Here is a 21,615-nt window from a genome sequence, read left to right as displayed (position 1 = left end):
AGAGAACATCGTTTTTTGACCATTTGGGAGGCAAGTCTATTTACTATGGGGCATCTTGAGAGATGGGTCATCGAAGTTCGGCAGTGATGCTTTAAACTGTTTTCATATAATGTTTTACTTGTCGTGTAAATGCGTAGTCCTGGTGGCTTGTGTATAATATGCATTACATTCCATCAGCACAACTGAACGGTTGCCGATCAATATATAAGCTGTATATTCTCGATGGACTGCAGTTGCTAGCATAAGACTAGCAGATCGTTGTGGAGCGCACCATTCATTGTAACACGTAACCCGTCTTTCTTACACTATCCCTATACCATTTGCTCAGGTGAGAGTCATGAAATCCTTCAGTAATTAAGGGATTCCATAATGCCATCAAGTATGCGAAGGGAATCGGGAATGATAAACTTCTCATACTGACATCCCACAGGCACGCTAGCTCGGATATATCAGCTATGTCAGATGCATACGACGACCGCACTTACTCCCAACCTGTCACCCTCTTAACTGGTGCATGGAGTTTCAAGAAACATCGTTTCTGAACCTCAGCAGCAATTTCTGCTCCAACGCCGGCCGTCTGGCTAGCCTCGTGAACTATCACTAATCTTCCTGTACGGCTGACGCTTTCAGTGACAGTGTCGACGTCCCATGGAAGTATCGTCCGCAGATCTATAAGCTCAATCTTAGCGGATCGCAGCGATGGTGGAATTAAGCGTTCGAGAGAGGATGGTGGGTCAGCAAGCATATGCAAAGCGGCCTCGCAATGGTACACTGGAGTGCCCCATGTAAGAACAGTCAGGTCTGAACCTGCCGTCAGCGTTTCAGCTCGTCCGATAGGTAATTCATAATCGTCTATGGGTACCTGTTCCACTGCATGGACGTATCAGATGTTAGATTGATACTAGAAATAGATCGGCGTACCTGCAGATCTATATAGTATTTTTGGCTCCATAAATATGACTGGATTTGGATCCCGGATCGATGATAGAAGTAGGCCTTTGGCTTGAATGGGAGAACGTGGAATGACAATCTGCACGATATAAATGTGAGCTAGGTATATCAGTACGCATATAATCAGACAAACTTTGAGTCCTGATGCGCCCATGAAAAAGCCCTCAGGGCTCTGAGAGTGGTATAAGGCACCATGCCCGACAGCCATGGTAGGTGTGCGGATGGTTAATTTCCCGACGTTAAACTGGCCCCCGGAACGATAGCGGAACTTGGCAGCTTCATTGACAATCTGGAGTATGATTTCGGTGAAGACCTACTTAGCAGAAGTATATAGAGAGATATACCTGATCAAAGGCGGGAAATATGTAATCTGAAAACTGGATCTCTGCAATGGCAGTCTGGCCCATGGAAGCAAGACCAATTGCAAACCCAGCAATACCTTGCTCGGTCAATGGTGTATTGAAGACACGTTCCCGACCTTCATCAATGTTCAGATAGATCCACAAACCCCTTAAGTCAAAGCTCACCAAATTCTTCAGCGAGACCCTACATCTCCAAGAGAAGACAGTCATGAATCACACGCCGCTACACGTGAAAGCACTTGTGTGCTCACCATTGTGCACCTGAACACACCGCCAAAGGCAACATCTTCACCGAAGACTACTGCAGTATCGTCCTTCATCATGGCAACACTGGTGATACACTGTTAGGTCCGTGCTACGAGTATACGTTGCTTTCCGTGAATGCTAACCTCATTGCATCCCGAACAGCTTGGTAGGTGTTCATTTTCCGTGTCTCCCGTCCACCAACAATGTTCCGCGCCGGGCTTGAACCATCTTCATCTGCCCACGATAGACCTGGTGTACGAAACGCTGCCTCGCGAGTGAGCCGCAGATATTGCGATGTGGCGACAGAAGGCAAATGACCACCAGCTGGCGGTGGTTCGACGCCAGTGGTGGACTGCCAACGAATGGTGAACTGTTGAAACGAATACTAGTAAGCTCTGAATGAAACCATGACCATTCTGGATACTTACACCTGGTATCCGTCGCTTTACTGTGCGACGAGCAAGAACACCGGATGAAATGATCATGGTTAGAGAGCAAAGTTATAGTATAGAAAGCTAGTAATGAAATGAAAAGTAACAGTCCCCATAATGTAAGATCCGAACGGGTATCGTAATAGCCAGGGCCCAACTGGGCGTCTGTGCCACTGGCCCGTCCTTTGCCCCGCAACGCCGGCAACGTCTCTCCCAACGGCCATCACTGGCAATTGTGCGGTCGGCGGCGAGCTGAACGATGGAGAACGAACTGACATTCGTCGCTCCTGAAGGCGTATATTCCGTTATCGAAGAACACAAGCCTCTCATAATTCCCGCCCATTCTGTTAGTGCAGCTTCACCTATATACCCAACACGTCTTTCCACCATTACCGTTCGATTTCCTGGAACAAAACACGGAGCAACTCCGGGACTTGCACAGCTGCTAGGAGGAAACAAGGATCTCAGAAGAGACAAAGCTCCAAAGGACGACGTTGTCAGCTTGTCCAGCAGTGATACTCCCGAGAATAGCTTTGCAGACACGTCAAATTTACCAGGACTTGATACTTCTCAAAATTCCACATCATATCAAGAACAACGTCCTCTGTTCTCCCACTCAGCCATTGGAGGAAAGAAGAAGCCTGTTTCTCGCCCGAAACAGAACCTACGGACAACATCTTCAACTTTTATCACACGGGTGCAGAGTACAGAAGGATTAAGCAGAACACTACAATCCAAGCAGGGTGAAGTCACGTTCTTGTTTTATAATACGGGCAAATCATTCTTATGGGTGGAGGTCGGCTCAAAGGCGAAAGTGCGTCTTTCCATAGTGGAGCGGATCAACCATATCACTGAGCGGAATATCGTTGACAGGAAGCGCTGACACGGATCAGCTTTTCAGCACACCCTACATGTCATGATGTGAATACTACAACTGCATCACCAGAACGCCTCGATGTTATTATTGGCTTTAGTTCCGGCGACTTGATCTGGTTTGGTGTGTGTTGCAGGAACACGCAGTAAAATAGGTGCTCAATTACCAGCAGATCCCATATACCACCGCTACGGACGTCTTAATAAACAGGTATTCGCCAATGTAATCATTGGTAATCTCCAGTGAATAACATTAACTAGGGCTGCATATGCAGTGCCGCGTGCACTTCTGTGCGCTGGGTGCCATCCTCAACATCTCTTTTCATGGTTTCGTATGCCGACGGGACAATGATTGTGTACGATAAGGAACGTGAAGATGGTGTTTTTACTCCCCATAATCCAAACACCCATATTACTACCTCTCTGTCAGATCCTTCTACTTCACAACAGGCTCAATCTTCTGATGCAGATTGGAACCCACTAGCCAACATCTTCGTCACTACACCGCCTTGGCATCCAGTGTCGGCGACTGGGGGACCAATGCCCGCTAGGGTTGATAAGGATAAAGCTAAAAATCCCGTCAGCCATTGGCGTGTTTCTTTGCGTCGTGTAGTAGGTACGAAATTTTATTATGGATTGTTAGTTGGCGCTGGATTAAACAGACACCAGACTTTGTATTTTCCCCTGATACCAAGTTGCAACATATAGCAGCTATCTCAGAGGACGGGTGCCTCAGAGTCATTGATGCACAAGCAGAGCAGTGAGTGGTTAGTGCAGTCAATGTACCCTTTCATTAATACAGCCCCAGACTTGTCGATTGTTATGCATCATATTTCGGATCGCTGACATGCGTGTCGTGGTCACCAGACAGTCGTTTTATATTGGTAAGGAGACTCATTCTTCTCATTCGTGTATTTGCCAACGTACAGCATAATTTTTTTTACAGACAGGAGGACAAGATGATCTATTGACGATCTTCTCGCCTTGGGAACAACGCGTAGTGGCACGATGCCAAGGACACTCGTCATTTGTGTCTGCTGTTGCTTTTGACGATGTTCGATGTGACGGGCGAACATATCGATTTGGCAGTGTAGGCGAAGACAACAAGCTCATATTGGTTTGTCAACCCAAACTTACTGTACTGGTAATAAATAATACAGTCTTGCAGTGGGATTTTTCAAGTAGTGCTCTCCATAGGCCAAAGCTCCAAGTAAGCATTATATGTATTTGTTTATACCCTTTCCTGACATCGATCTAAGGCAACACATCATCCGCGGATATCAATGTCATCCACCATATCGCTTGCATTCCGTCGATCTACTCTTCATTTACCTGCACCAGCTGGAACAGATGCATCGTCCCCATCGTATCGGTATCATTCTGCCCCATCAAGAAATGAAGTCTCTGTGGTTCAACCCGTTCTGGTTTGTCTACTGTCTTACTCCAGAGGTCCATAGCCTCATGTATTCACCTCCAGGTAAAAAATATCGATAGCGATATTCTCACTGCTATCTCGTTTCTTCCACGCGCACTCCTTACAGCAGGGAAGAATGGGCACATCAAATCGTGGATTCGCCCTCTTGCCATGAAATCGCGGCACTTGAAGCACGGTCACCACCGGGGGCCTTCTATTACGGACATACAGGACATAGTTGCTTAATTGGAAGGCGAGACCGGGGTATTGTTCAATCTTTACTGTCCCTAAATTATTTGTTACATCATGTATATATGTTGGTTTTACAGTGGACAACGGACTTTGGTGACATATAAAGGGTGTTCTCAAAGCCAGAGAATGTTAAGATATGCTGTGTGTCAAACTAGTTTTGCCTTCAATGAGGGACATTAGATGATAAAAAGACTCCACCGGTTCAGAATCTTACATATCTGATGGTTCTTCCTCATACTCTGTAAGGCCCTCCTCGGTCTCCCCCGTTATATCACCTTCATCCATATCCTCCATGCTGGCGTCGAGATCAGGGGAAGAGTCATTTTCTCCTTCCCCATCTCCTTCCCCTATCAGAGAAGAAGCGGGTGCACCAGACTGACCTGCCTCAGACTCATCTGTCTCGTCCTCCGCCTAGTAAAGAATTTGAAAGATGGCTCGTCAGTAATCAAGCTACAAAGAATAAACATGCTATGAACATCATTCTTTTCTTCTTGTTGCGTTGTACGTCGTCCGATAGGTATTAGCCAGTTGTACCCTCTCATCCGTATAAGTGTATTCTGACTCTTGATATGAACATAGTGACGCGTGATTAGATAAACTCAGTCCTCACAGCATCTTCAAGCTCGTTCTCCTCATCACTCAAATCATCCATCTCGCGTTGTAGATTGCGGCGACGATTCATGCGCTCAGGAGAGTGACTGGACTTTGGCAAAGGAAGAGAATTTGGCTGTGGAGCTTTTGGGAGTACAAGAGGAATGATGGGATCTCTTGGGATTGCGGTTGGCGTAGCTATGGACATTTTGGCTCATAGCAAGGAGTATGGGCAAAACAGGAATCACTACGTTTGTTGCAATGGCAATCATGTCAAGTTTCATATTCAGGTCACGTGACCAATTTTATACATTAGAGTACAGTTTTGATTACAACGCAATATTTCCGCCAAACAGGAATGTCCACAGGCCACCAGGGTTTCTGTAATCGTGGTGTACGATACTTACTAGCCATCTTTTTTGCATAACAACGTCCAACAATTCTCTTTCCTGAGAGCCTGGGGGGTAGAATGAAGCCCATTCCGCCCATATAGAAAACGCCTCGTCCTAACCATGGCAAATGATAAGGTGAAAAAAAATAAAGCGTAAATGAGAATCACCTTCCACGACAAGAAGGATTCCCGCTCAATGATCGTGGTCTGGACAATTTCCTGTCCTGGAAATATTCCCCAAGTTACTGCATTGCGACCATCCTCAGGAACATTGCTTCGACATTCTCCCTGGGGTATCGGTTGGTAATCCATGAAATCTGAGTAAGTACTGCATTAACATTAAAAAACGAACCTGCATATTTCCTGCGAAATAATGGACAACCCCTTGTCCTTCCTTCTCGATCTTTTGTACAATCTCCTTAACTGCCTCCTCATCAGCGAAAAATTCAACAAAGCTCTTCTGAAATACATAGCCTCCTCTAGGTCCCCATCCAAATACTGGATCTGTCGAGTTGCCACAGTCAACAGCGGGCTGTGATCCTACTGTCCACCATCCCCTTTGAGTTAGACGCTCCAAGTGCGAAAGGATTCTGAGAGACTCTGGAGACAAGGCAGAAGGAGAGAATGGTGTTGTCGTAATTTCAGAGTGAAGGTATCGGACGAACAGTTCTGTCAGATCCTGTTCCGTCTTTGGGCTGCCCCATTCATCAATAACTTCGGTGCGCTAAAGAAATGCAACAGCGTGTAAGAGGAGAATCGAACCAGAGGTGAATAACAAACCGATAGTACAGGGGCTCCCCAGGGGCCTAGATCACCGAATGCTGGACTCTTATAGTCACCAAATCGACCGTTAGGGAAGTCATCCCATGTTGCAGCATAATTGACCTCTCCCCTACCGACTTCAGTATCAGCCGTTTGCTTTGTTGTCAGGGCGTTAGCAGCCGAAGACGTTGCACTACTAGGCGTGATTATAAGCTCAGAACCAGGTAGAGGGTGAATAATAGAGCCGGGTGTTTCCTGTGATAAATCTAGGGTCATGATGATGTTTATGCTAACACGATCGAAAGAGACGGACGGCAATAAGCTTGTTCTTTGTCACAGGACTCCCACCAGCCCACTGGAGATTCTCGAGTACAAGCTGAACGCTCTTTTCAAGATTCAGGGTACAGAAGTGGATACCAGGTACTGTTCCTTTGGTTGTTATCCTTTTAATGGTGTCGATTGCGAGCTGAACACCATAATCCTTCACCATCTGGTCATCATGCTTCGAAAAATAATAAATGCATTATTGAAAAAGGTAGGCCTGGCATGAATCACTACCCACTTGGATTGATTCTAAATCTGACATTATGGATGATGGGACTGAAACACCGCACAACTTGATCAATCGAAGGAAGGATGAATATGTTTGTATGGGCATGATCCCAGGTATGATAGGCACGGTGATACCTGTGAACGGATGAATAGAATCCACGACTAGGTATTGGCAACACACCTATTTCTCTCACTCTTTTTACCCAATGTAGGAAACGATCCACATCATAGAAAAGTTGGGTGACGATAAAGTCAGCTCCTGCGTCAACCTTGGCTTTCAGGAACTCTAGCTCTTTATCTTCGTCGGTTTCTCCATCGGGGTGACCTTCAGGGTAAGCTACGAGAATATTAGATGATGCAATTACAGATTATTACTATATACCTGCTACACCGATGCAGAAGTCGGAAGAAAAGTACTGATGAGAACGAATGTATGTAACCAAGTCTATTCCATGATTGAATCGAGGATCGATTGGAATCCAGTGTTCTTGACCTCTAGGAGGATCTGGACATCAAACAAACAGGACACAAAAATCAGTTAGTTAATATACAAAGAAACGGCACATACCTCCACGCAGAGCGAGTATGTTTTGAATACCTCGGGCTTTTGCTGCCTGCGAGTTACCTCAGATGTGTTATATCGAACAATTTGAATATAGACTACCTTTAGCACGTCATCTACCATACCATGTTTCATGTTTGTGCATGTCAAATGCAGCACTGTATCGATCTCGTACTCTGCTTGAGTTAGTCCAGCCAAGTCAAGACTACGCTCCTTAGTTGATCCTCCAGCTCCCCATGTTATGCTGATGGCGATTGGATTTAAAGAAGACAACCGTGAAATCCGAGTGATCAGATTCTCGAATCCCTGTACGAACGTCTGTTAGGTCGGCTACTTACGAGCAAAAAATTCATGAACCTGATCTGTTCTCGGAGGGAAAAACTCGAATGTGTAGAATGGGTGAGGAGAATTGTAGGCTGCGATTTTCTCAGAAAGCTTCATGGCTGTTCCGGGATAGGACTGGAAATCCCAAAATGTATCCCAAACCGCTGTAACGGCGAACAGTAAAAGGACCTTATAACGGATCCGAGCATAAACCTTTGACTGAAATGCGTCTTCCATACCGGCGCTTATGCAATTAAGACGCTATAGAGTCATGTGATTTCCCGCCGGGAACATGAAGGCCATACATAAAAGGTATTCTTATCCCACGATAACGCCTTCGCAAATAGCCGCAAACACATTTACCGCTGACGCTAGGAATTTCAGAACAGACCGACATAACCAAAGCTGTATATCAGACCATATTCTCACTCCCTTTACCAGATATCTCCTTTCTTTGGCAGTATAATTTACAATGGACAACTCGTCAACTCCTACGACAGCGGATTTTTCATCCACTCCCCCAAAACGCACCAAAATCGTTCTCCTTGGTGACCAAAGTGTCGGGAAGACCAGTCTCATAACAAGGTGAGTTCTAAACATTATACAAGACAGTGTTCCGGGATCTGACAGCTTCACTCGGACGGGAAAACAGATTTATGTACGACACATTTGACAATACATACCAGGCCACTATTGGCATTGATTTCCTGAGCAAGACTATGTATCTGGAGGATCGAACAGTGCGGCTACAATTATGGGACACTGCTGGACAGGTATATCTCATCTGGACTACTGGAAATCAGGCAATCAATCGTTTCATTTTAACACCTCTAGGAGCGTTTCCGTTCACTAATACCATCGTACATCCGGGATTCTTCTGTGGCCATCGTAGTCTTTGATATCACAAGTTAGCGAGGCCGTTCCTTGAGATCAGTATCCGTGTATTAACGCTTTAGTAAAGATCGTCAATCTTTCCTCTCAACATCCAAATGGATAGACGACGTTCGATCGGAGCGAGGGAATGATGTTATCATTGTCTTGGTTGGTAATAAGGCTGACCTGTCAGATAAGCGGTTAGCCACAATATACCATTATCCTCTTTCTGAAGCTGACATATACCTCGTCTTAGTCAAGTCACTTTAGAAGAAGCGACCGCCAAATCGACACAGCTGAATATTATGTTCATGGAGACATCGGCCAAAGCTGGTCATAATGTTAAAGGTCTGTTCAAGAAGATCGCCATGTCATTGCCTGGTATGGAGAAGGAGGGCCAGTCAGACGTACAAAATGCTAGTAAGTACTTGTCGACGTCAACTCCCTCGCTTCTAATTTAGGCTTCTTTGCAGAAATTGATGTCACTACGGCAGAGGCGTCCCAAGTTCCTGATGCATCTCAATGCAGCTGTTAATCTAGGTCCTATACGAGGGCCATACACTACCATCCCCATCCTGTGTTGTTATATACCATCTGTCTTTTTGCTTCTACTGTATCAAGCATGCAATTCTCTATGTACCGGAAAGACGAGCTGTGAAAAATCTTCACACGGTGTGGAATGTCCTGGTGAGTAGTCGTTAATCTATTATCGTTATCAGGTTTCGAATTGGAAGAATTGGCGCTACAAGACACCCGAATTCAAATTCGTGTCGCAATTTAACATCATAGTAAAGATTGTAAACCGCTTCTTGCATCCCACGTCAACCACGATTCATAGTATTTCCTGCGCCCTTGGGGTTCGTGTCTGTATATTGTGCCCAGTTCTCATCCTTTTGTCTCTTTTCCTCTGCTTTCATTTCACCGAATGCCGTACCATCTGTTTCAGCATCGACAGCTAGTTGTTCAGAGGACGTAGGTTCTGCCGCAGATTGTGCACTATAATATAGATATTGAGTACAGAAAGGCGAATGACGAGCAAATGGCAAAAATACTGACCCTCCACCGGTTAAGAAGTTGCCTCTTTGACGTTCGATCTCCAAATACTCATCAATTGCCATAGTTGGTAAGCGATGTCCTGGACCAAAAACTTGTGACTGAAGTCGTGCACGTTCCGAGGCTCCAGCAGGTAATATAACAAACGGACGTAAAGGCTGTTCAAGAATCAGAAGCATGATCGCGCAGCGGCTGTACACACTCATACCTTCCCGCTGGGATCTAATAAAGGACCTTGACCACCCTGGGACACTGGTGCATCAAGTTTCCAGATGTCATCTGACTCTTTCTGCTTGCTCCTTCGGTCTTCCGCCGACGGCACTGACTGTCGATTGGGTGGAGGTGGAATACTACGCAACAATTCTACCTCTTGGTCCAAGCTCTCAAGTTGTGCGTGTGCTTGTACATAAAATAACCGAAGTAGAAGAAGAGAGGTTTCGCGGAGAAGTTCATCAGTTTCTGAATCGTCTTCATCGTCAGGAGTTGGGGATAGAGAAGGTGACGGCAAAAGCGATAAAATAAGACCAAAGTCTGTGTTGGAATGGGGTACGATAGGAACTTGCTGCCTGCGCTTTCGTAATGACTCGATCCTAGCACGCAAATCCTTCTCTTTTTGATATTGCTTGATCTTCATATCTCGACGTTTGGCGGCATCCTTGACTGCAATAGATTTCTGCTCGTACAGAGCACGCTCTGCCTCTTGCACTATTTCATAGTTATCCAGATTTTCTAAATATGATCTTAGGTGGTTCTGGGAGATATTGATTTAGGGGTGACTAAAGGATATACAAAATGTAGTACATGCCTGTACTTGATCAAGAAGGGCCATTCGTTCCCCTGGATCCGTGGTTCTGCGACGATTTTCTACTTCGGCTGATACATAGGGAACAGATAGATATGCAAGATCACGAGTGGATATATCCTCGAGGGTCTCATTAGGACTGAACACAGAAAGTGCAATGATTCTCGAGTTTAAGTGGAGAAGGTCAGTCAAAGCTGATTTGATGAGATCCTTATAAGCTCAGTATCAGTTATTAAGATATACAGCATCAAATCCCACAAATACCTGAGTCTCATCTTCAACTGTGGGCAGGTTTGTTGCTTTCGCCGCTGTCGAAAGGGCTTTCGAGAACAATGTGGAAGGAATATCGGCCATGGGTGTCAGAAGGTCTCGCTTGCTCTTGGTTATCTTTACGGAAGGGGCCACTTTCTGGTGGCTGGGGGTCCACCCGCGTTTTGGCTCCGTTCTTGCAGCCAGCGCCGATCCGAGGTTCCTTGAGCTTGAAGTGCTACTAGTAACACTACTTAACCTCATTCCACCATGAAACGCGTTCCAGCGGACTCGGGAGATGTGCAGGTTGACCAACAAAATTCCAAAAGGTCGAAAATTGACGACACGGATTTATTCCACCCGTCCTTGCACAGAAAAATGGTAGATTTGCTACGTCCAGACTCTGACAATCCGGACAACGGATATATCACAGGGAGGATATTCATGATATGGCCCGCTCGCAATGGCGTTCACTCGATGTACTTTGAAGCAAAAGAAGACGACAAAACCTATCGTTTTGGAATCCAGCTCTCTGGGAAGTATATCGACTACGTCGACATGTTTAATTTCAAGTGTCACGCCCCGTTCCATCTCGCGCTGAAAGGTGTTACCGTGGAACACAAGCAAGAATCATCAGCACACAATTTTGCTCCCTTGAGTCTGATTTACAATAAAGGTCTCGCTGTCAAATTCATCACCCGAGAGGGCACAGAGGATTTGGTCGTCGATACTTGGCAACGTGAGCAGAGTTATTCTATTATATCTTGACAAGCTCACCCACTTTTATTCAATGAATTTCACTCACCCAAAGTCGAAAAAGAACAATGTCCCTCAAGTACTTGGTACAGCACTCCACGCAACGCTAGATATATCCCTCGTGTTTCAAGAGCTGTCGTGGACGATGCTGCAGTTGGACCGAACGAAATTAGATCGATGGTCCCTCAGTCTGCCTTCGCCAGTGATGCTCGAAGCGATCAACCTTCTACTAAGAACTTACAGACCTTAGGTAACCCCTATAAACCATCCACAAGTTCAGTTAGGGATGGGCTCCAAAATGAAGGAACTCTTGCACGTAATACACAAAGTGGCCACGTTCCACTCGACCATAGGGACCTATCCTCGACAAAGCCTCCCAAAAGGGAGCCCAACAAGATAACGAAAAGCAAGGCTCGCAAAATAAAGAAACTCAAGCGTGATCTCGAAGCGACGGCTGTAGCTGCAACTAGTAACGTGGAAAACTGCGCTCCTCTACCTGTCCCGAAGTCGGATATTCAAGCCGTCAAACCTTCTTCGGCTGATAATGCGCATCCGCATATCCCTGTCGCATCACCGCCTGTGGCCAGAACCACGTCTATGTCCACGGTCGAGGAGAAGCTTCGTAAAGATGCACTTCAATTTAGAGCGGGATGTTTTACAGAAGCAGTAAGTACAAGGAACAATATACTTCAAGTTAATCTTATCTTATAGAATGGCATTGTTTTTCTATTTGTAGGGAGAGTCATACACCCCCCTTGTAAAACTAAAAGAGGGAAGTAGTATGTTCAATGCAATAGGCGTCGTGACTTCCGTCAGATCTGCTGTACGGACTCGTTCAAACGGTTGGATATTTGACCTTGATTCATATGTATGAACTTACTTTTCTGTACCAGAGTGGTCTGTATCTTTTACTATCGCAGACTTTTCAAACCTGGGAGCGGATCAAGGATTAGGATATTTGCAGAATGAAGGTTTGGCAGTGAATTGTTTTCAAGACAAATACCTTGAATGGCTACCTTCGCCTTCGGTTGGGGACGTCATCATCTTACGCAGGTTAAAAGTAAAGTTATTTTTTACACTTCTACATCACCGTGTCCATGTGCCATCTTCGTACATCGATTTCAATTTTACTAACCTAGACCCACCCCCGCTAGGTTTCCAACTTTCGAGGTACCACGATGATTGCTATTGGCTATAACGACAAACTCCGATGGACCCATTTTAATGCGGAGACGCGCGTTGCATACCACGGAGATAGGGGAAATGCGCCCGAGTCGGAAAGGACTGATAATGGTTTTGGATATGAATACTCGCCGTTCTGGACTCCACAAGCAATTGAAATTGACTACTGTAACCGACTTGTCGACTGGTGGCAGGATTTACAACGGTTTTTAGGAAAGGATACAATTACGATCCAAATAGGAGCCGGTACAAGACAAACCAGGCAGCATAGGCTCATCGCAGATGCATCACCGGATTTACCTCCGGATGGATTTTTTGACTGTACTGCCGAGGTAATTCCCTTCTTTGGCTTTGTGTTCATACACTAGGCTCACAGGAAACTAGATTTTACGTGGCTTTGAAAATGACAATGGTCCATACTGCCTTTATGTCACTGACTATACGGTGAACGACCAGATGGCAAAGGTTGAGTCTTCTTGGTGTCCACAGCATCTTAAAAATCGGGCACTCAGAATCGACGCATGGGATAAAGCTGGCCAACTTGCTCGGACGATGGTGCCTGGGGAATATTGGTTCCTGCGCAACATGAAGATGAAAGTTAGCAGGCTTGGTTATTTGGAAGCTAAGTTGCAAGAAGCCGAAAGGGTAGTCAAGCTGAACGACAAGGACTTGGGTTCTCAGCCTTTCTTAAAGGCTCTTCTCGAGTACGTATGCGCATTCCGCTACTTTGACTATTCGTGTTCATTATTTTACAGTCGCAAGAAAGAATTCTACGAAACCCATAATGTGTCTGATGGCCCGTGTAATAAGTTCGACACAAAACTGATACAAGACGTTGATGAAGATGTCACGTTCTTCAACTGCACTGTAGAGGCGAGCACAGTGGTTATATATCAAGCCACGATGATGTTAACGTTTGTTTGAAGGTTTTACATGTCCACCATGGCTCCAGTCAAGACACCGAACTTTACGTCACGGACTATTCTTTCCACCCTGATCTGCCGTCTTTTTCTGCTGAATGGTCGGCCGGGCTTGAGGGTCGTGCCGTTAAGATCCTCTTAGAAGGTGGTCAGAAATCCAAAGCGATGGACCTGGTTCCAGGTCACTGCTATACGATTAAAAATCTGAGGATGATAAAAAGGGCGAACGCAAAACATATCCATGGTCGTCTGGGTGGTGACGAGCAACTAATCACCCAGATAGATGATATGATGGACGATGACGTCAAAACATTGCTCAAGTAAGCGATACTAATAGTGTTCCTTACGAATCACTGATGTGTTTTAATTAGACGAAAAGATCGGTGGAAGCGAGAAATAGAACGGGCAAGATGCGCAAGTATGCCTGTAATGCCACATACTGAAGTGCTGCCCAATGGCCCTTGTAATAAGTTGGACACAAAACTCATACAAGACGTTGATGGAGATGTCACGTTCTTCAATTGCACTGCAGAGGCAAGTACAGTGGTTAAATGTCAAGCCACAATGATGTTAACGTTTATTTGAAGGTCATACATATCCATCATGGCTCCAGTCAAGACACCGAACTTTATGTCACGGATTATTCTTTCCACCCTGATCTGCCGTCTTTCTCTGCTGGATGGTCAGCCGGGCTTGAAGGTCGCGTCGTCAAGATCCTCTTAGAAGGCGGTCAGAAATCCAAAGCGATGGATCTGATTCCAGGTCGCTGCTATACAATTAAGAATTTGAGGATGATAAAAAAAGCGAACGCAAAACATATCCATGGTCGTCTGGGTGGTGACGAGCAACTAATCACCCAGATAGATGATATGATGGACGATGATGTCAAAACATTGCTCAAGTAAGCGATATTAACAGTGTCCACCCACGTCGCTGACGTGTTCTAATTAGACGAAAAGATCAGTGGAAGCGAGAAATGGAACGGGATAGATGCTCAAGCACACCTGTAGTGCCACATACGGAAGTACCGTCCAATGACGTCTTAGATAGCGCTGCTGTGGTCGCTTCCGAGCCAGCTCAACAAAGCAACACTATCTTAATCAAAGACGTGCTTGCCAGTGATACTTGTCCAAATACATTTCGGATCGTTGGTCGCGTTACCGACTATTTCCCTTTTGATCTGTACGATTTTGTCTTTCTCTGGTGTACGAACTGCGAAACGGAGTAAGTACCATACCTGATACATTATTTGCCCTTTGAATTAACAAACCTTACTACCTAGGGTACCTTCAAATTGCAGACAATGCTTAAAGTGCGACGACTTGGCCACTAGTAATGTGAAGTGTTTGTATCGCTTCTTTTTAAACATAAAAGACGATTCAGGCGCGAATGTCCAAGTGGCTGTGTGTAACGAGGAGGTACGTGCATTGCCGTAGAATATGACTTTTAAAGCTCATAGTTTGCGGTTCTAGTGTCCATTGCTCAAAGGCCTTCCACCGGTAGACCTTCGTGACAATAAGGACGCCCTGAAAATGTTTACGGAACGCCTACGACCTGTCATTGGCAATCTGGACGATGCTCACAAGTCATGGCTTGACAAGACAAACATCATTGATGTCGTGACCCCAAAACTCGAGTTCACGATTGACAGTTTTGAGATAGAAGATGGGAATGCGCGATCATACAGTCTCATCGATCATAGGACCTCGTAGTAATGTAGTGGTTATATATCCCTCTGGACTGCAGGTCATATTTTCCAGTAATGCATTACTTCTCATTGTATTTCTTATCGCATATTTAATGTTATGTACTGTGCTATATTAATGAACTTTTTGCCAGTCGTCGGAGGCTGTTGGATTCATATAACGATGACGATAGTGCCATACTGGGGCCTGAGACACAAGATTACTATGATATCATCTGAGACGCTGTTCACCAGTCATTGCAAGAGTACGAGGGCAGCATATGCGACAGGTGAGTGGAGCTTGTGCGATGAAGAACGTACTGGAACATATTGCGTGATGGGACATAAGGTTCTGCGCCAAAGTTAGAGACTGGGTCGTTGCGATTACTGGTGAGTCTGTTACGATAATCGAAGTGTTCCTGCGGAAGGATTTATGTTCTTCATAAATATTGTCGTACATGTCGGTATGCTGAAAAGGTGAGGTGTTAAGAACAAGAGGCGTCCCTTCTTGGATTGTTGGAAGCCATCACAAAAAGTAACATGGATCATTTCCATGGGAGTCAGGCGAAGAGTAGGTAGCATATGGATTGCTCATTGACAATCTTCGCAGGTCAAGTCACTGGCAAGCCTCAGCCTCAGCATCGCGAAGGTGGCCCCGCTTCAGTCCATTGATGTCGAAAGAAAAAAGCTGGTCTTCTGCAAAACCTTGTAAAATTGGAAATAATGCATATTTTACAATGATACTCGCGCAGAAAGAGGTAATATTGCTGACAACCTATCTCGGGGCGCGTGATAATACTGATACGTCGAGGTTTCAGTTTCGCATTCAACGGTGGAGCTTGCAACAGACTTGGGCTCTGCTTCCCCCCGGCTGTACCAAAGAGAGCCCCATGCAACAAAGTATCCAAGGAACTGCAGGCTCGCCTCACTAGTACGCCCCTGCCCCCAAACAAGCCTAGGAGTCGTTCAAATAGGATCAGACCAAGTCCTTTACCCTTTTTGGAAATTGGGGACGCGTTTGTTTGACGTTGTTTGATTCCACACGCGTTTGTGACACAACGTGACAACTATAGGACGCGACTTGGACGCGATCCACGACGATGTCTTTGCCCGTAATCAACATCAACATTAGCTACGACGATGAACGAGGTACGCCATTATCGAAAATTTTACTCCTTATATGCATCTGAAGATTTATCTTTGTCTTTTCAGAAAAGATACAGGACTTTCTGTCCAATTTCGTCAGTCCAGAGAAGGACCTCGACAGACGCTTCGCCGATATTGGTATAAGTGACGCCGAAGATGAAGATCAATCATCTCGAGGTAGAACAATGAAGTACATGGATCAACTTGTGCGTCTTCTTGTCCTCGAACGCGTCTCTGTTGTAACCTGTATTCCTGTAATAGCAAAGAATAGCGAACAGAGAACAACAAATGCTTACCATTGACCTCGAGGACATTTCTCAGGTAGGTGCCACATATAACGAACTTCACACTGGATCTCAACCGTGAAGTAGCACGAGAAAAACGTCGCAGAACTAGTGGCCCGTATTATAAACAACGGACGCCGTTATGTTATGTTGTTCAGTGAAGTCGTGGACAAGCTCATGCCACTCCCTACAAAGGATATTAGTGACCAAGATGAAGTTATCGATGTTATTCTGCATCAAAGGCGGGAGAGGAATGAGCAGACAGAGGGTACACAAGATGGCTTCCCGAAGCATCTTCTCAGGCGATAGTAAGTGATCATATCGGCTTCGCTATCTCACCAAGGCTCAGCCAAAAGCCAGCAACCTATATTTCCAGCCTTTACGCTCTGATATAGCCATGGCTGTTCGCGATGTCAAAGGTGTCAACCTGGGAAAAGTCATCACTGTTCGTGGAATCGTTACTCGTGTTTCAGAAGTCAAGCCGCTACTTCTCGTAAATGCTTATACATGCGATGTTTGCGGCTCCGAAACTTTTCAAGATATATCCAACAAATCATTCACTCCTATCGCTGATTGTCAAAATGAGTCTGAATGCAAGAAAAACAACATCCGAGGGTCTCTTCACATGCAAACCCGTGCGTGTCGGTTTAGCCCATTCCAGGAGGTGAAAATCCAGGAAATGGTATGGAGTCTATAAATCTTGTCCGCTCTCGTTGATGAGCATTTCTAGGCCGATCAAGTACCTGTCGGACATATACCACGTTCTATGACTGTGCACGTTCACGGTAACCTCACACGCATGATGAATCCCGGGGACGTTGTGCATCTCGGCGGCATTTTTCTCCCCATTCCATACACTGGTTTCCAAGCTATCCGTGCTGGTCTGCTTACCGATACCTATCTGGAGGTACACCACATTAACCAACTCAAGAAACAATATAGCGATATGGAAGTAACCCCGCAAATCCAGCGAGACATTGATGAATTGAAGGTAGATCCTTCGCTTTATAACAAGCTTGCACAAAGCATTGCCCCCGAAATATACGGTCATATGGATGTCAAAAAAGCGTTACTACTGCTTCTTGTGGGCGGTGTTACTAAAACAATGGGAGATGGAATGAAGATCCGAGGTGACTTGAATGTCTGTCTCATGGGTGACCCTGGTGTTGCCAAATCTCAATTGCTCAAATACATCTCGAAAATCGCACCCAGAGGAGTATATACCACCGGTAAAGGTTCTTCAGGGGTTGGTTTGACCGCAGCAGTCATGCGTGATCCTGTCACGGACGAGATGGTATTAGGTATGGCATTTTCTATCAGCAACCAGTTCATCATACTTATTAAATTTGTTAGAGGGAGGTGCTCTCGTCCTGGCCGATAACGGAATCTGTTGTATTGATGAATTCGATAAAATGGAGGAGTCAGACCGAACTGCAATTCATGAAGTAATGGAGCAACAGACTATCTCAATCTCCAAAGCTGGTATCTCTACCACTTTGAATGCTAGGACCTCCATTCTTGCTGCCGCTAATCCTTTATATGGTCGTTACAATCCGAAGGTCTCTCCAGTAGACAATATCAACCTTCCAGCTGCTTTACTGTCACGTTTCGACCTTCTCTTCCTTATACTCGATAAGCCAAATAGAGACGATGACGAACGGCTTGCCCAGCATGTTACATACGTGCATATGTATAACACGCACCCCAAGTTGGAATATGAGCCAGTGGACCCGTTGCTTATGAGGTAATTCTAAACATTACTACCAGTTGTTACCTCGGTTCATATTTCTGGGACTAGGCATTATATTGCACAAGCGCGACAAAGGCGACCCACCGTACCACCCCAGGTCTCTAGCTATATCGTTGACTCGTATGTTCGTCTCCGTAAACTTTCCAAAGACGAGGAAGAACAGAAGAAATCACATTCCTACACTTCTGCACGGACGTTACTCGGAGTTTTGCGTCTTGCCCAAGCCCTTGCTCGCTTGCGGTTCTCAGATAGCGTTGAGCATGCAGACGTAGATGAGGCCTTGCGGTTAATGGAGTGCAGCAAAGAGAGTCTAAATGACGAGGAAGACAAGGAATACGAACCGGATAGGTCTGCAGTCAGTCAAATATTCCGGCTCATCAAAGGTATGGCTCGCAGAGGTGGGCGGAAGCCGAAGAGGCAGAGACGATTGGGGAAAGGGCCCGGTGGTCAACGTGATAGGTATGACGATTCGGATGATGACGAAAATAGCGACGAACTCCCACTCATTGATATCCGCTCCCGCATTTTGGGAGCCGGATACACGGAGGCCCAACTACACGAGACCATTGTAGAGGTATGTTTTTGGATTCTAGTCAAGACATTCGGCGTGCTGACTTTTTTTAATCCGTAGTATGAGGCTCTAGATGTCTGGATACGTGTAGCAAATGGCGCAAAAATTCGTTTCATGGACAATGTTTCATAAAACCTTTCATAAATGCTGTCGATATCTTGTTGAATGTACCTGTAGCTTCTTGTGGTATATATTATGTAGTGCATAAATACAATGTTCTCCGAATAAATGGAATGGAACAACTAAAGTTCACTGTGTTTGTGATGCATGTTCCCAGCTTCCATCCCCACTACCGCTACTAGTAGATCTGCCATCGAGACTATGCCGCTCAGAAACGTGGTCCGCTAAGCGGTCTTCTTCAGGATCGTCCCTATACAACGGCGCAGGGCCAGCAGTAGACGGTTCATCATCATCCAAAAATCCAGAATGGAACTCTAGTGCTCCTGGATGATCTGGAGACCGACTAGGCCTCAGCCCAGTTTCCTCATCAGCATCCTCATCATCTGAAACCTCCCCGAATGCATCGTACAACTCCTTGGTGCGGGGTCTTCCAGCGTTAGATGGACCACTCTGGGACATGGAGCCCATAGCAACGTCCTCGTCGTTCCGGAGGGATGAATATCGAGCTCTTCGACGAACTAGCCTGCGCCTCCAGAAGAATACACCAGCGCTTATACCGAATAGTACAACGGCTCCAATGGCACCAAAGAACCACTTCTGGCCTGATACGAGGCTGGACATGTCAGCAAACCAGCCTTCGTCGGGGGTAGGCGTCATAGTGGCACTGGCGGTCGACTCTGCAGCGTCGTCTTGCCCTCCGGGGAAAGCTGGCTTATCTGCCTCTCCTTCTGCAGTGCCGTGATCTCCAGGTAGATTAGATGTGGGCTTAGGATGTGATTTTGTCGTGGTGGGTGTAGGTATCTCAGATTCTTGTTCGTCTTCAGGGGACGGAAGGAGATCGTCAGATTGGGAAAGTATGTATGTCTTTGCTCCCGCTGGATCGATAGTAGATCCCCAGAACATCATTCTCCAACCAAGAAAGGTGCCATTATGATTTTCGTCACCCTGATCAGAGACTCGGATTGTCCAGTCTCCAACCGGATTTTCACCCCTACAAACAACGTTAAATAAAGTTTCATATGGTTTCATATAAACAAAACAACGCACCAGTGTTTGACAGACATAAATCTCCAGCCTGGATAACCAGTTCTGGAATGATCGGATTTACGAGGCGCTGCCAGCACGCTTCGTACACCACTCGGACTAACGAGCTCGACTTCAACGTCGCCGCGTTTCGTGTGCGTGATCCATACGCGGATCGTGATATGTTCTAATTGCTCCAAGTTGTGCTCCTCTAACATAGTCTGTGTCATTGTAAAAGTGCTACGCACTCCTCCTGCAGCGATAAATTGTCCTCCAGACATATTTTCATCTTCGTCCATGGTGCCATTGGCAAGCTGGATGGCCGGGGGTTCAAACCAAGCCTGCGGCTTGACGAGCTCCCAGTCTTGCGCAGCTGTGACGTATGCGTAGGCATCCAATTGTCCAAACCCATACTTGTAACTAAAGGGGCGGCCTGATGCAGTATCTTCCCAATCTGGGTCATCAGGGTTGATTTTAATAGCAGTTTTCACGCAAAGATGTTGAATATCACGCCACGATAGATCAGGTCTGCCCATAATATCTAAGCAAAAAGATAAGTCACCAACATCAATGCACTCACCGAACCTGCAGAGCAAGCGCAAATACGCCAGCAGCATTTGGAGCTGCTGCCGAAGTCCCACCGTGTGTAAGTGCGCATTGGTTCTCGCCGACGTCAGTGGTAACCTGAAAGAAGATATTTTTAGAACTCCACCGAATGTATGATAGCTACAACGTACAATGTGTTGGCCACTTCCCGAGCTGTATGCGACTATCATGTTTGCTGCGCATGGTTCCGAGTAATATGGATGCAGTCCCTTGTAGTCAACCGCAGAGACAGTCACCGAGTAGATGCTGTTAGTATACCCATCGAAATTACATTGGTCTCCGAAAGCTGCGCCGTTTCCACTAGCAAACACATAGATAGAGCCCCTCCCATCTCTACCGTTCTGAATACCGTTTATTACAGCCTTCTGGATGAGATATCCTGGTCCTTCCATTGATTTCCCATCATCGGGAGGCCCCCAGCTACAACTGTAAATTGACGTGTTCTGGTATGCGTAATTTAGAGCAGCAGCTTCATCCACGTCTGTTATGGGACCTGAAAGGATGCGAAGACCAGCAACTTTGGAACCGTATGCGAGGCCGACACCACACACGTCGTTTTTAACAGCGGCTATCTGTCCAGCACAACGAGTGCCATGGTGATCATCACTCAAAACCGGTGTAGGTAGGTCAACATGATCGTTAAAATCATAAGAGCCAAGAGCATCCTTGAAGATGCGTATTAGCGTGATTGCGAAAAGATCATGAGAGTTAACGAACGAAGTTCGCAGCGAGGTCGTTGCTTTTGTAATCCAGGCCATCGTCCACCAGAGCAGATATGACACCTTCCCCAGTGATTCCCATCTCCCAAACACCAGTCACATTCATCATATGCTGTGGATATTCGTCATTGACGATATGCCATTGCTTTGTAAACAAAGGATCAAC

General features: G+C 45.9%; 10 protein-coding genes across 10 annotated transcripts; 5 read left to right on the top strand and 5 right to left on the bottom strand.

Moving 5' to 3' along the window:
* Positions 1-116: 116 nt before the first annotated feature.
* Positions 117-1,877, bottom strand: SERLADRAFT_398466 (uncharacterized protein; the record flags this gene model as incomplete). Its single annotated transcript, XM_007322020.1, has 8 exons — positions 117-435; positions 486-870; positions 922-1,030; positions 1,085-1,240; positions 1,296-1,429; positions 1,479-1,497; positions 1,565-1,643; positions 1,703-1,877. 8 exons carry the CDS (start codon positions 1,735-1,737, stop codon positions 348-350), a joined length of 1,005 nt encoding a protein of 334 aa, XP_007322082.1.
* A 372-nt stretch (positions 1,878-2,249) lies between these two features.
* On the top strand, positions 2,250-4,523 carry SERLADRAFT_441506 (uncharacterized protein; the record flags this gene model as incomplete). The annotated part of the gene is made up of 10 exons (XM_007322019.1): positions 2,250-2,804; positions 2,864-2,987; positions 3,037-3,074; positions 3,125-3,479; positions 3,533-3,623; positions 3,672-3,747; positions 3,810-3,980; positions 4,032-4,073; positions 4,123-4,287; positions 4,341-4,523. 10 exons carry the CDS (start codon positions 2,250-2,252, stop codon positions 4,521-4,523), a joined length of 1,800 nt encoding a protein of 599 aa, XP_007322081.1.
* A 216-nt stretch (positions 4,524-4,739) lies between these two features.
* On the bottom strand, positions 4,740-5,328 carry SERLADRAFT_441505 (uncharacterized protein; the record flags this gene model as incomplete). The annotated part of the gene is made up of 3 exons (XM_007322018.1): positions 4,740-4,940; positions 5,006-5,086; positions 5,140-5,328. 3 exons carry the CDS (start codon positions 5,326-5,328, stop codon positions 4,740-4,742), a joined length of 471 nt encoding a protein of 156 aa, XP_007322080.1.
* Positions 5,329-5,378: 50 nt separating this feature from the next.
* SERLADRAFT_363249 (uncharacterized protein) lies at positions 5,379-7,942 on the bottom strand (the record flags this gene model as incomplete). Its single annotated transcript, XM_007322017.1, has 11 exons — positions 5,379-5,626; positions 5,680-5,799; positions 5,864-6,235; positions 6,292-6,528; positions 6,587-6,775; positions 6,836-6,960; positions 7,007-7,162; positions 7,208-7,330; positions 7,394-7,439; positions 7,490-7,693; positions 7,745-7,942. 11 exons carry the CDS (start codon positions 7,826-7,828, stop codon positions 5,450-5,452), a joined length of 1,833 nt encoding a protein of 610 aa, XP_007322079.1.
* A 133-nt stretch (positions 7,943-8,075) lies between these two features.
* SERLADRAFT_475872 (uncharacterized protein) lies at positions 8,076-9,229 on the top strand (the record flags this gene model as incomplete). The annotated part of the gene is made up of 6 exons (XM_007322016.1): positions 8,076-8,296; positions 8,364-8,484; positions 8,546-8,618; positions 8,673-8,784; positions 8,841-9,004; positions 9,058-9,229. 6 exons carry the CDS (start codon positions 8,184-8,186, stop codon positions 9,117-9,119), a joined length of 645 nt encoding a protein of 214 aa, XP_007322078.1.
* A 38-nt stretch (positions 9,230-9,267) lies between these two features.
* Positions 9,268-10,800, bottom strand: SERLADRAFT_475869 (uncharacterized protein; the record flags this gene model as incomplete). The annotated part of the gene is made up of 5 exons (XM_007322015.1): positions 9,268-9,580; positions 9,641-9,795; positions 9,846-10,388; positions 10,443-10,649; positions 10,704-10,800. The coding sequence occupies 5 exons, from the start codon at positions 10,791-10,793 to the stop codon at positions 9,406-9,408; spliced, it is 1,170 nt and encodes a 389-aa protein (XP_007322077.1).
* Positions 10,801-12,236: 1,436 nt separating this feature from the next.
* Positions 12,237-12,840, top strand: SERLADRAFT_452251 (uncharacterized protein; the record flags this gene model as incomplete). The annotated part of the gene is made up of 2 exons (XM_007322014.1): positions 12,237-12,286; positions 12,338-12,840. Coding segments are annotated over 2 exons (355 nt in total), but the record flags the coding sequence as incomplete, so codon positions are not given.
* A 1,351-nt stretch (positions 12,841-14,191) lies between these two features.
* SERLADRAFT_475862 (uncharacterized protein) lies at positions 14,192-15,385 on the top strand (the record flags this gene model as incomplete). Its single annotated transcript, XM_007322013.1, has 4 exons — positions 14,192-14,447; positions 14,498-14,770; positions 14,829-14,964; positions 15,019-15,385. 4 exons carry the CDS (start codon positions 14,293-14,295, stop codon positions 15,256-15,258), a joined length of 804 nt encoding a protein of 267 aa, XP_007322075.1.
* Positions 15,386-16,313: 928 nt separating this feature from the next.
* SERLADRAFT_452249 (uncharacterized protein) lies at positions 16,314-19,802 on the top strand (the record flags this gene model as incomplete). The annotated part of the gene is made up of 9 exons (XM_007322012.1): positions 16,314-16,379; positions 16,443-16,582; positions 16,638-16,697; positions 16,748-16,968; positions 17,021-17,342; positions 17,391-17,961; positions 18,014-18,404; positions 18,459-18,984; positions 19,042-19,802. 9 exons carry the CDS (start codon positions 16,331-16,333, stop codon positions 19,111-19,113), a joined length of 2,352 nt encoding a protein of 783 aa, XP_007322074.1.
* SERLADRAFT_475854 (uncharacterized protein) lies at positions 19,784-20,565 on the bottom strand (the record flags this gene model as incomplete). The annotated part of the gene is made up of 2 exons (XM_007322011.1): positions 19,784-20,092; positions 20,149-20,565. Coding segments are annotated over 2 exons (582 nt in total), but the record flags the coding sequence as incomplete, so codon positions are not given.
* Positions 20,566-21,615: the final 1,050 nt, after the last annotated feature.

This window comes from Serpula lacrymans, assembly GCF_000218685.1.
Source record: "Serpula lacrymans var. lacrymans S7.9 unplaced genomic scaffold SERLAscaffold_12, whole genome shotgun sequence".
NCBI classification, from domain to species: domain Eukaryota; kingdom Fungi; phylum Basidiomycota; class Agaricomycetes; order Boletales; family Serpulaceae; genus Serpula; species Serpula lacrymans.
This window is presented reverse-complemented; position numbering and strand designations above follow the sequence as displayed.